The following is a 13,654-nucleotide window of genomic DNA, read 5'->3' as shown; positions in this document are numbered from 1 at the left end:
GTATATTTTGCAGAGGAGTAATATAGCATATGTAATAAAATGTAACAGCAAACCCTATGGACCTTCTAAAAATGAACCCATATTTAGGAACATCATCCCATTAAAGATCTTTTGAAATATTAGGCGCTATGTTGTACTACTTAGCAAGGCTTGTTAAGCCAAGAATCCTACAAATAAAGTGTTAGGGGTATTTTGTGACTGATTAAAATTATTTCTATGCATTCTTTTTATATTATTTTTTTGGGCCATAGGGCTTGAACTGGGGGGGGGAGGGAGGATGCAAGCTCTTTTATTGTATTCTATTTTGGGGGTGCTATATAGAGAGGTTAAAGTTACATTCATCAGTGTGCATCACTTCTCGAACATTGACACCCCTTCCCATGTTGAGCTCTTTTGTTCAAAACAAGTGCTCTCCCACTTTGAATGACAGCTCCACTTCCAGTTTTCTAGTAGTTAATTGGACATGAGTCTCACAGTCTTTCCTGCCTTGCTGGCTTTGAACTGTGATCCTCAGGGGCTCAGCCTCCTGACTAGCTAGGATTACAGGTATGAGCTACTGGCACCCAGTGTTCTACATGTTCTTAATGTATGTACAGTACATTTTTTTCTTAACAGTCATAATCAGAAATATAGTGAGATATTGACTCAGATTTTTAAGGAAAGCAATCATCTTCATATTTTAATCTTTAACTGGCATTAAACAAAAAATGCTTTTTTTACATATTAAAATTGGTGTTTTACTTTCCTAGTACTTTTCTGGCAATTGTCAAGTAAAGTCTACAGACTACAATCAGCATTGATTTAAATTTTTAGAAATGGTTATTTTGGAAACTGATGCCTTCAAATTATCAATCATTATCCTGAGATACACAGATGTAAATACAGAAAGTAGAGAACATGGGTCTGAGAGGTGGACATTGAACTCCAGAGGGGTATTTCTGTTTTCATTTTTTACACATATCTATGCTTCTGAAATATGTAAAAAAGTATTACTTCAAGAATATACTTCTTCCTTCACTAATTCATAATAAAGTATATTTACATTTCCAGATATCTTTGCATTATGATAGGATGATCACATTTTATGTATTTTACTTCTAATTTAGAGGCATTTTGTTTACATGATTCAAAAAGCTGAAATTAGGAACATGAGCAAGCTCTTCAACTAAAATTTATGGATCCTTATATAAAATAAGTCTTCTTGGTTATCTTTCTAGAACACATGAGGACATAATCCTAATTAACAGTTAAGTTCGCTTTTACTATAACCTTCAGACTATAAAGTTGAGAGACAATGTCTCTATAATACAGGGCATCAATCTGATTAGAAATTTTTCCATACAACTGTTCGTATTTTAACAGTCATGTTTTAATGGTTGACATTTCTACAGTCCCTTAACAAAAAGCTAACATACAATGCTCCTCCCCTTTTTGCTACAAAGTAATACAGACACAACATAAACTAATAAAATGAATTAAGCTGCTATCATCTACAGCAAGTCCAGTACCTGTACCTCCTATGTTCTCGTGTAATAATACATTTAGGCAAATGTAACCTTAATGTATTTATAGGAAGTGAAACCTTTTTCTTTAACCCTCTTTAAGACAGAGAAGTCCAACTAAAGTGGAAATTGAGGCTTCAAGTTTGTACTTACAATGGCTTCCTCTATCCTCCTTCATATATAAGCATGACTTGCTAAATATATATATGATATATATATATATTTATATATTTAGGGCAAGGTTCCCAAAAAGTGTCAGTCAGATAAATGGAAAGAAGAAAAACTTGTTCTATCAGCTACTTCTTGGATACATGTACTAGAAAAGTTCCATCTGCAAAGACTATTTTTAACCTAATGGATTGATATTGACCTTCAAAAGCAATATTTAGAGAGGAGAGTGTTTGATCATTTTGTCCATCTTCCATTATTTCTCTTATAACTCTACTCTTACTTTTCTTCCTAGTTCATGGTTGAATTATATCATTCCGTTTTCATATTTCCTGAAAATGACTACTCTGTATTTAACTTGGTACTGTAGGAAAGTTTGCTATGGAGGTTTGATAGTTCAACAGTTTAACAGATTTTAACTTAAATAACACAAAAGAGTTGGTTCACAGAGCCCCCATAATTTTGTTAGAAATAGTATGCAATTACTCTTTACTACTGCTAGATGGTGTGGAATGCCTGAAAACCTGGTCTAAATTACTGCTGGCTGCCTTCGACTGCCTGGTAAATTCGCCCATAGCCATCAGTGAAAGTGAGCTGTAATACCAGGTTCATCTTTCTCTACTTTCTAAATGAATAAATAAGTAAATAAATAAGTCCCGCAGGCAGATAGGAAGGACACTACCTGCAAAGCCGTCGTCGGAAAACATCAGAAGCTGGAATAACACGTCCATTTTAACGGAAATGGGTTCTTTATTATTTTATCAGGACGGCTTCTGGGCGATTCATGAACCACTTATTGAATCACCGAGTATAAGAAATCTGAAAAAAAATATTGGGAGTTGGTAAACACCATCTCCTGATGGATCAGTAGCACCTAGTGTTTCAGAATGACATGAGAGACTTTCTATTCTACTGGCATTTAAAGCCCATGAAAAGTATTTTCAGTCGAACATAGGAATGAATCTCTATAACTCATAGAAAGCTCATTGTTAAATCCACCATCATCTTTAGCCTGTACAAGTCACTAAGTAGAGAAAGGTATGCGTTTTGTTGGCTAGGCTACAGTTCCTAAACAATTCATCTTTCCAGATTTCTTTTTCTTGAGAAAATAAGCTAAGAAAGTATTATGAACCTTTTCATTCCAACTACAAAATAGAAATGGAACCTTAATCAGAATATCACTGGCTTTTCAAAAATATCACCTGTAGCAATTAAATTCATTGTATCAATGAAGGGGAACAATGAATCAAGAAAGTTACTAGTATGTCTTTGTGCTCCAGTGAAATGATCTTTTTTTATTTTTTATTTTTTATTTATTTATTTGTCAGTCCTGGGCTTGAGCTCAGGGCGTGAGCACTGTCCTTGGACTTTCTCAAGGCTAGAGCTCTACCACCTGAGGCTCAGAACCACTTCTGGCTTTTTTCTACCTATGTGGTAACAAGGAATTGAACCCGGGTCTTCATGCATGGTAGGCAAGCACTCTACCACTAGGCCAAACTCCCGGTGAGATGACCTTTCCAAAGGGCCTTGTGTTTAAATACTTTGATAGTTTAGATAATTATAATCATATTTGTTTAGTAAATTATTAATGAAGGGAGGAATGCCAATTTTCCCCAGAGTCTCTACCCATTTTTTTCATAGTTATTCTTTTATTAATGGCTTCAACTTTATATGCATTCCCTGAGGAATTTCATGAGATACAAGGTAAATAAGCCCATTAGAGTTCATCAATGCTAAGCATGACTACATATACAAAATGTAGAGAGGCAATAAGGATAATGCTGTTTACATTAATTTAATTCATTGGAGCACTTCATTGCAGCTAGTAATAACATACATCTTTCTTTAAACCAGTGGTGATTTCTTAACTGTCTTTTACCAAAAATCTGGAGATTCTTTTTTGTAGTGTCTTAGCACCCATACTATGGTTTCAACTCTACAAGAACTGGCAAAAATCAAAGTTGATTCATGTACAGATGTATGTATACAAGTATATACTCTGTATGTATGTGTGCCAGGACTAGGGCTTGAACTCAGGGCCTAGGTGCTTAGCCTGAGCTTTCCTAGCTAGCTATCATTTAAACTATAGCTCCACTATTTTGGTGGTTATTTGGAGATAAGAGTCTCAAGGATTTTCTTGCCCCAGCTGGCTTCAAACCTCCATACGCAGATCTCAGCATCCTAGTACTTAGAATTATAGGCATGCGTCACCATCACTCAGCCATGTATGTAATTTTAATATGAAAAAGAATACATACAACTTGCTAATGTTTAAACCATAAGAATATTAGACTCTAGGTCTTGTATTAAGTACACAAGGATGGTGCTAACTAATGAGCAGTATATGCCTGTGAGACAGAAACAGGATGCAAGAGAAAAGGAATTCATACTTAATAAACAAGAGAAGGGTTGCCATTGAAAATACATAGGAATCTTCAGCATATCTGATGATAGAGATTAACATACTACTATAAAAATGTGAGTCAAATCAATAGATAAATTCCAGTTATGATTTGATTTCTGTGGATAGAGGACCTTCAATAATATTTCAAATTTAGATAAATTATTTAATTTACACCATCCCAGAAAATGACAATACTCATACCTTATATTAGAAACTACCAAAAGCTATTGAACAAATTCTCTGAGGATTATTTGCAATTGTACTCCATCCACTTTAGCACTAGAAGTAGTAATAATTTTCTGTCACTAACATTAAAAATTGTGGTTCTATAATATAATATTCAGAAGTACATTCTGAAATGAATTTCCAGTTCCTTCAACTCGATTAATGCAAGAGACTATTTTAATCCATTTATATTTTCACTTTGAGTAAAATTCTTTGCTAGGTAATTTCAAATTTGCTGATTGAGATGTTTTGAAACTCTAATAAGTTTTCAGAATATACTATCTGATTATTCATACATAAGAAGGAAAATTTTAGTGAATAATTTCATCATGGATAAGCTATCTAAAGTCTCAAATTTTTATAACAGAATTATGTGACTATAAATTATATTATAAGCCAAAATAAAAAAGATTTCCCATTATTTACTGCCTATGCTTTATGTATATTTCATTTTTTCAGGAGTATTTAACTTCCCTTGTCTAAGAAAAAAATAACACAAAACAGTTCAAAGAAATAATGAGATGATAAAACATTAAACTTACATAAAATAGTCATGACTATCATTTTAAGGAATGCCTATAAAGTGAGTTACATAAATACATTACAGCAATATAGATGATTACATACATAACACATGATGATGTAAGCATTATTTTAAATTTACTTAAAACCCTAGGTTACTAAGGATTAAAAAGATTGAGTAATATGCCCAAGCTCACATAATTAGTAAGACCAAAGTGTGTCAGATTCTGAAGTCCAATTCAGAAGTTCTATGTGGATAAGATGTGGGAGAATATCGCTTTTCCTAAACAGCCATCCCTGTGCTCATCACATTCACACCTACTCTCCTTTACATCTCATCATAACATTTATCCAAATTCTTGAACTATACGCCAGAGAACTAGGAAAGAAGTTCCCAAACTGTAGAAGATGGGTCATTTACATTTTCTCCTCAAAAGCCTCATTTGGTGATTTTTGTTGTTGTTTGTTATACTATTAGATACTTTGGCATCGTATAGAACCCAGTTTTTAACCAGCATGGTTAAATATACCATCACATTTAAAGCATTTGAGTTAAAGTTTGGCTTATTTGCTATTTAATTATGTTTCTGCAAATTCTTTCTGAAATTGCCTCCCATTCACTGAAAAATTCTGGTCACTTATATCATCAATCTTACAGACATACTTTGTCCACTTCCTCTTGTTTATTCAGTAAGTTGTCTGAGTAAGAACTCAAAAGAGTTTCCATAACAATACACTAAAACATGAAGGGATCAGCCTAAAACATAACTGAGCTCTATAAAAGTCGTTATGCAAAGTTGAAGCACTATAGTATGCTTCTACCAGTGGCTTATTTCTAGAGCAATTTATCATCACTCTCCAGAGATTACTTACTCTAGAAAGCTGGTTATATAGTCTCGACTGCAGGCAGACCAGGAAAAAGGATTGGTATTTGCAGTAATGTGAGCTGCCATAAGTTTTGCTGCTTCATGACCTTTGGTCCCACAAGAATTTCCAATTCCATCATGGTTCATACCAAAACTGTTTTAATGAGGAAGAAACATGAGAAACATAAAACAAATAAAAATAAGAAAAATAAAACAAACAATCCCCACAAAAACTTTATTTTCTTATTTGGCTGTTTATTGGTGCTGTTGCCATTATCAACATCAAGACTGACCAGGCCCTCTAGAGAACTGTAAAACTATAATAATAATTGCAAATAATTCAATGATATTTATAGCTAATTCTCTTTGCAATTTTTATATCACATATATCCCATGTTATCTCATGTAATCTTACATTGAGCAAGAAAGATAATATATTACAAAGCCTCACTTTCTAGATGAGAAAACAAATGATACATTAATAATTATACAATAAGTTAGCGCACACCTCTAATCCTAGCTACTCAAGAGGCTAAGACCTAAGGATTGCTGTTCAAAGCCAGCCCAGGCAGAGAAGTCCCCACGAGACTCTATATCCAATTACTACCAGAAAACCAGAAATGGCACTGTGACTGAAAGGAGAAGAAACTAGCCTTTAGCAAAAAGAGCTCAGGGACAGCGCCTCAGGCCTCTGGGTTCAAGGTCCATAACCAAGAAAAAAATAATAATAATAAATAAATGGGTTAAAAGTTAATGGAACCCAACATTACTCTGTTTATCCTGCCTCACTATTTTGAATTCAAAAGGGAATCCAAAAGAAGTCTATGATTCAAGGAATTCTAATTGCACAGTAATAATGTATCTTAACATTAATACAAGAGAAATAAATACCTACATAGTTTATGTCTGTTTTCAAAATACTTTTTTGAAAAAAAAAAACGACAAATTTAAGGTTTGTGGTTGTTCTTTGTTTTGGTCTTCATATTTCAAAGCTTCTCTTTTCTTTTTTTCCTTTTTACTATGGCCTTTCTTAGTATATGTATAATCTCAAAACACATCTGTAATTAAAAGAACTCTGAGAAGCATATACTCTCTGTATATTAATATTCTGTAAGCTTTTTCACAAGTGGCCAGAACATTAGGTTGGATATGACTTTTAAAAGTACAATTTCATTTTCATAGTCTAATAATGTATCATTTCATATGTTCAAGGAAAAATGACTAGAATATAAAACAGATCAAGGTAATCATTATTTAAAAGTTTAGAAAGGTAGTTGAGAACAAATAGCTACAAAATATTTAATGAAAATAAATGCTCATATCTTATTTTATATGTACTTAATTGGTTATTTGAAATTGGATAGGGAAGGGGGGAAATCAAGATGAGTGGGGGAAGGGGGGAAGGGAAATGGGGACCATGCCATGAGAAAGGGTATCAATGTTTGTGAAGTAATGCACCTTCTATCTGGTGAATATAATGTAACCCTTCTATTAATTACAATAAAAAATAAGTGCAAAGAAATAAATAAATGTTCATATCTGCTCATGTGACAATATAGATGTTGACATTGTGATGTTGACACTGAATTAACAAGTAAGATTAGATTTGAGACATGATTGGGAATATATTAAGAAAGAATAAAAAAGTCATAATATGTCCACATAGAAGGAAGAAAATGGAAAAACGAGTAATTCAGGTGGCAGAAGTAACATTAGCACATAAAAGGCATTTTTCATGAGAGCATTCATAGCCTTGAAGTAAAAAAAAGATCAAATAACTTCCCAAGAATACTAATATTTAGTATTGTCATTTGACATTAGCCAGATGTCAACCTCTTTGAATCATCTGTTAGAATGTCTCATGGAAGTTGACTCTGATATATCTGTCATAACAACTAATTACAGATTTACAGGATGAGCCTAATAGTGTAAATGTACTCTTAAAGAAAATTTTTCATGCCTTATATCTCTCAAAAATTGATGTTGCTATGTTAATACTATTGTGATTTTTTTCCAAGTGATGATACTTGAAGAACGTTATTTCCTTTCAACAACATTCTTACACCTTCATGTTATGCAAAGACAGGGGTCAGCAGGCTTTAATAGAATCTTTTTTAAGATCCTTCCTTATATGTGCTTTCTAAAAGACCTCAAGCTTCTGCTTCTTTATTTACTAGCATCTATTAATTGTCCAATGGGGTTTCTTTGCAATACTTAAATACCTGTAAATAATGTACCTTGATCATATTTACTCCTTAATCCTTAATCTTTTATTTTCATAGTTAAGCTTCTACTTTCAAATTTGCATTTCATCTAACTTAAAATAAAGGCATACCTTTCATACCCATAATTTAAAAATGGCATTAATTTGTGTTATAAAAATATGGTGCCAAGAAAAGAACAAACTGAAAACATCTAGTGTCAATGTTAGGAAAAGAAAAAGACTTCAGTCATTTAGGGATCACACCCTGCCCCTAATTCACTCTCATTAAGTTTGAAAAAGAACCACTGAAATTAACAGCTGACAGACTGGCAAAGTATTTTTGGTGATTGACCACTACCATTCAATTTTGAAAAATATTCAAAAGGAGTTCATAGAACTGAGTGATAGAGCACAACGATGTTCATTGCAGCACTATTTACCATAGCAAAGATGTGGAACCAACCCAGATGCCCCTCAGTTGATGAGTGGATCAACAAGATGTGGTATTTATACACAATGGAATTCTATGCTGCTGTCAGAAAGAACGAAATTGCCCCATTTGTAAGGAAATGGAGACTTAGAAAAAATCATATTAAGTGAAGTAAGCCAGACTCACAGGAACATAGGCCAAACAGTCTCCCTCATTTGTCATAATCAGTAGAAACCTTGGGCTCTCCTAGCAGAGATTTACAATAGAACAAAATCTAGAGACATTAGGCTAAATAGTACGGCACTAAATGTAAGGACCTCCAGGATAAGGAAACAAAAACCATATAATGAGTGACAGTTGTCCTTAATGTACTATGTTATCGCTCATCTCTTTTGCCATCCCTTGGTTATCTCATATTGTTACAATTTTTCACCTTGTTATCTAATATATTGTATATATGTGTATTTGGTTATTTGAAATCGGATAGGGAAGGGGGAAAAACAAGATGAGGGGCAGGGGTGGGGGGAGGGAAATGGGGACCAAGACATGAGAAAGGGTATCAATGTTTGTGAAGTAATGCACCTTCTATCTGGTGAATATAATGTAACCCTCTTTTAATTACAATAAAAAATATATGAAAAAGAAAGAATTCAGGATCCATAATAGGAAGAGGCTCATGGCCTTTTCTGGCCAAGTTATCTTTGAACCAGTTGTTCTCTTCTTTTGAGATTTGTCTATTCAGTAGCCTATTCATTAAATAAATTATCAGTATAGTTAATTATTTGAACGCTTTTATTTTAAAAATTATCCTTTGTCCGTGACTAACTTGTAGAGATTTTCTCCCACTCTATAGGTTTGCTTATCATGATTTTCTCTGGTATACATTAGCTTTTTAATTTCAAAAAAAAAAAAAAAAAAGAATTCAGGGGCCGGGAGTTTGGCCTAGTGGTAGAGTACTTGCCTAGCATGCACAAAAACCCGGGTTCGATTCCTTGGTACCACACACATAGAAAAAAGTTGGAAGTGGTGCTGAGGCTCAAGTGGTAGAGCTCTACCTTAAGAAAGTCCAAGGACAGTGCTCAGGCCCTGAGCTCAAGCCCAGGACTGGCCAAAAAAAAAAAAAAAAAGAATTCAGGGTACAAAGGGTTGTTTTTTTTCCTTTATTGCTGTTTTTGATTTCTTTTCCTATTGTCTTGTTTGTTCATTTACCTGTCTTTGGGAGAGCAAGGAGAGAACACAAAAATGGTGGGGCAAAGGATGAACACATGCAGCAGTGATACTCACTAGATATTATGAAAATAAACTATAAAACTTGTGGGTTGGCACGGGAGGGAAAACTGGGGCGAGATCAAGGGAAGGGGTGACATTGTTCAAAAAGAAATGTGCTCTTTATCCAGCTGCTATTACTGTAACTCCTCTGCATATCACCTTTACAATAACAATAAAAATGCATTAAAAATTCAGGTTACAGTCATCTAAGGCAATATGTAATGTTGTAGCAGATTTTTCAATTACGGGAAATCCCTAAAATCATCTACCAGTGTTGAACAGTTCTCTGACAGTGACACAAAGTGAAATGGATGTTTACAATTGCTATTCCTGACATTGCCCTGAAAAGATCCATCTAACAGGCTGATCAGGATAAAATATAAATATATTTCTCATTTAAAAATAGGTTCCCCCCTGAGAAAACTGCCATCAGACAATTTGGCAAAAGAAGTAAAACCTACTAGGTGATCAGAGAAAATGAAACAAGATGTCACTTTAAAACTATTCCATGAACCAAAATTAAAGTGTTAGTTAGGACTAAGTGTTGACATGGCTGTAGAGAACCAGTTGTATTGTGGTCAAAGCAGCTGCCTGGAGAGTAATTCAAAGCAGTATTCAGTCAAGTTAAGTGGGAAGATACATTATAACCTAGCAAGCCTTATTCTTGGACAAATCTCAGAAATATTCTCAGAAGGAATATAAGAATGCTTCTTGCAAAATTATTCATGACAGTCAGAAACTGTAAATAACATTGGCATCTGTCACTACAAAATGGATACATTTTGGCAGATATATGTTATAGAATACACTAAGAAAAATTTAAAAGCAATAAACAAGGTTCATGTATACAAATAAATATGAATGGATCTGAAAATTTAACTAAGAAAATAAGGCCTTTTGCACTATATGACCTACATGAACTAAATTCCATACATGATTTTGAGTAACAAATAAAAGCTGAAGAATTATTCTAGACTTAAGACTAAATAAGTAGAACTAAATACAATGGAAACTGAATTAGAGAGAAAAATAATTTGACAAAGAACACTATTGAAACTTAAATACAGGGTATATACTTTATAATAGTAATATATCAAAGTAAAAATAAGGAATGTGATAATTAGGCTGTAATTACATAAGAGAATACCCTTTGTTACTTAGGAAATACAAGTTGAAGTATTAGGAATAAGGGATTTAATAACTATACCTTAGTCCTAACAGTTCAGAAAAATATATATGTATATGTACATATATAGAAAGAGAAACATAGGCCGGGAGTTTGGCCTAGTGGTTAAAGTGCTTGCCTAGCATGCACGAAGACCCGGGTTCAATTCCTCGGTACCACATACATACAAAAAAACTGGAAATGGTGCTGAGGCTCAAGTGGTAGAGCTCTAGCCTTGAGAAAGTCCAAGGACAGCGCTCAGGCCCTGAGCTCAAGCCCAGGACTGGCAAAAAAAAAAAAAGAGAAACATAAAGCAAATGTTACAAACTGTTGATAATCTTTAATCTCATGAAAGATCCATAGGGAATTTTTTCTTACATGAGCTTTTTTGTAAATGTGATATATTTTAAAATATACACATATAAAATGACTTTAATATTTCATTAGCATGAATGGAAATTTTAACATACATATCAAATCACTAGAGTAAAAATATCTATGAACACAGAAGAAATAGGGTATCAATGTTTGTGAAGTTATACACCTTCTATCTGGTGAATATAATGTAACCCTCTATTAATCACAATAAGAATTATTTATAAAGAAAAAGAGATGTTCCTTCAGGAGAGTATTATTTACAAGTATTTACAGTATAACTATCTACAATATGTAATATCTATCTCAGTATATCTCTCATATTAGTCACTAGATTTCTGAAATTAGGCGAAGAAGTTAGTGGGAAGAATGTTGAACTCAGGGCCAGTGCCCTAACTTGGAATTTTTATGCTCAAAGCTAATGCCCTATTTACTATTGGAGCCATAACTCCACTTGCGTTTTGGTAGCTAATTTGATAGAAGACACAGAATTTGAGAAGTATCCAATACATATATTTCCCTTGAAGATAATTAATATAATAAAAATGTGTAAACTATCATATGATAAGTTAAAAAGGGTGAGAAGACCAGAGTTTGATCAAAATAAAGGTAATCATCTTTCAGTGTTAAAGTAGAGACTATCTAGAATGAGATAATTTGTACTGATCATTGAATTCACCTTTTATAACTCCAGGAAGTCTAACAACCTATTGACATCCACGCTTTTCTCAAATACCTATAAATTAGCTCACGTTCTTACAAATGGTACTTTTCCTTCCAAGTCATATTCACTGTGTATATGGTTGTATTTATGTGGTAAGCCTGTCATTGTAAATGTCAGTTTTATCATATATTTTCATGTTAAAATAGCTCCTTTGTGATTGTACTTTGTATTCTTTGTAATACATTTTCTTGCCAATTAACATTGTGAAGTAATATGTGTTTTGTGTCACAAAAAAGTAACTTACTATTAATTTTGGATATAATTCTTGTTATGTTTTTGGAGGAGATTCACAGGAATGAAAAGAATAGACATTGGGCTGGGAGTTTGGCCTAGTGGTAGAGTGCTTGCCTAGCATGCACGAAGACCCAGGTTCAATTCCTCGGTACCGCATATGTAGCAAAAAGCCAGAAGTGGTGCTATGGCGCAAGTGGTAGAGTGTTAGCCTTGAGAAAATCTAAGGATAGTGCTCAGGCCCTGAGCTCAAGCCCAGGACGGGCAAAAAAGAAAAGAATAGACATAACCTACTAAGTATAAGTTTAATATGCATTTAGTCTTTAGATTCTTCATAAAGTCAAAACAGATGTTTTCAAGTCAAGCAAAAGATTTGTGCAACTAAGAAAAATATCTAAATATCTAATTCAGTTTATGCAATTTAAGGAATCTTAAGATAGTGATCTTGCTAATACATCAACAGCATTGTTTTCCTGTAAGTAATGGTGCTTGAAACTGTAAAAACTTCATTTTACTACTACTAGTACAAATAGCATGTACTTTTTAAATTGTCTTCAAAGTTTTTAATATGATAAAAAATTAGGAAATAACATTTTAAATGAGATATTTGTAGTCTAAATTGTAACAACTACAGAATGTTGACATTAAGCATTGTAATTGAGGTAGAAAAGTACAAGGGAATAAAGAGACATCTTTCATTAGAGTTCTTTTCCATTAGTGACCTGTTCTTACTCATAACTGATCCTGGCTATAAATCACTTGTTATAATAGAGAAAAGATGGAATTTAAAGAATATACACAAAGTCTTCTGTGTCCACATCTGGTAAACATTTTTAAATTTAGTAGTTACCCAGTAAGATAATTATTACAATTTGCTCGTGTGTTTTATAAAACAGGGGCTGGGGCTTGATTTTCCTTTTATGCTTTATATTTAATTTACTTAAACAAGTGAACTCAAAATACAGAACTTATGTAGGAAGATATTTAATGAGGGTGGTTTCTAGCCGTCTCTAGTAATAAGATTCCATATATATATGAATTTATATGAACATATGTATATGAACATATTTGCATCATATATGTGTGTGTGTGTGTGTGTGTGTGTGTGTGTGTTCACATTTACTTAAGGACATCTAAATAAAAACTTAGGTTTCCAAAACTCAATGAAATCACTTCAATGTATCTGTATTTCTTCTACAACTGTTTTACACATTGTTCCTTCCATCAAACTCTAATGATGCTAAACAGCATGTAAAACTATCTACTAGATATATACTAGGATCTAGGGGAGTATCTGGAGACAAGACATTCCACATCAGTGAAGTTGATGTGTGAATCAATTGGAATTCTAAATTGAAGGACAGAGAAATAAAAAACTATAAAACGCACACTCATTTACACAAACACATACATATACACACTTGAACTAAAAATCAGTGTACTCTAAGACACTAGGGCAAACATGTAACTAACATGTAATTGGAATATTAGACAAAAAGCATAGAATAGAAAAATTAATTGAGTAATAATGACCAAATTTTCCAACATTAATGACAGCTACCAAATCATA

General features: G+C 33.2%; 1 protein-coding gene across 1 annotated transcript in view; it reads right to left on the bottom strand.

The window, feature by feature from the left end:
- Window positions 1-13,654, bottom strand: part of Adamts6 (ADAM metallopeptidase with thrombospondin type 1 motif 6) — a 187,597-nt gene that overhangs the window by 103,628 nt on the left and 70,315 nt on the right. The window contains exon 9 of the mRNA XM_090331864.1: window positions 5,695-5,841. Coding sequence (XP_090187990.1) covers window positions 5,695-5,841 — 147 coding nt within the window. The remainder of the gene's footprint in view (window positions 1-5,694; window positions 5,842-13,654) is intronic.

The sequence above is a fragment of the Megascapheus bottae genome, chromosome 4, assembly GCF_031878675.1.
Source record: "Megascapheus bottae isolate mThoBot1 chromosome 4, mThoBot2.hap1, whole genome shotgun sequence".
Classification (NCBI taxonomy): Eukaryota; Metazoa; Chordata; class Mammalia; order Rodentia; family Geomyidae; genus Megascapheus; species Megascapheus bottae.
This window is presented reverse-complemented; position numbering and strand designations above follow the sequence as displayed.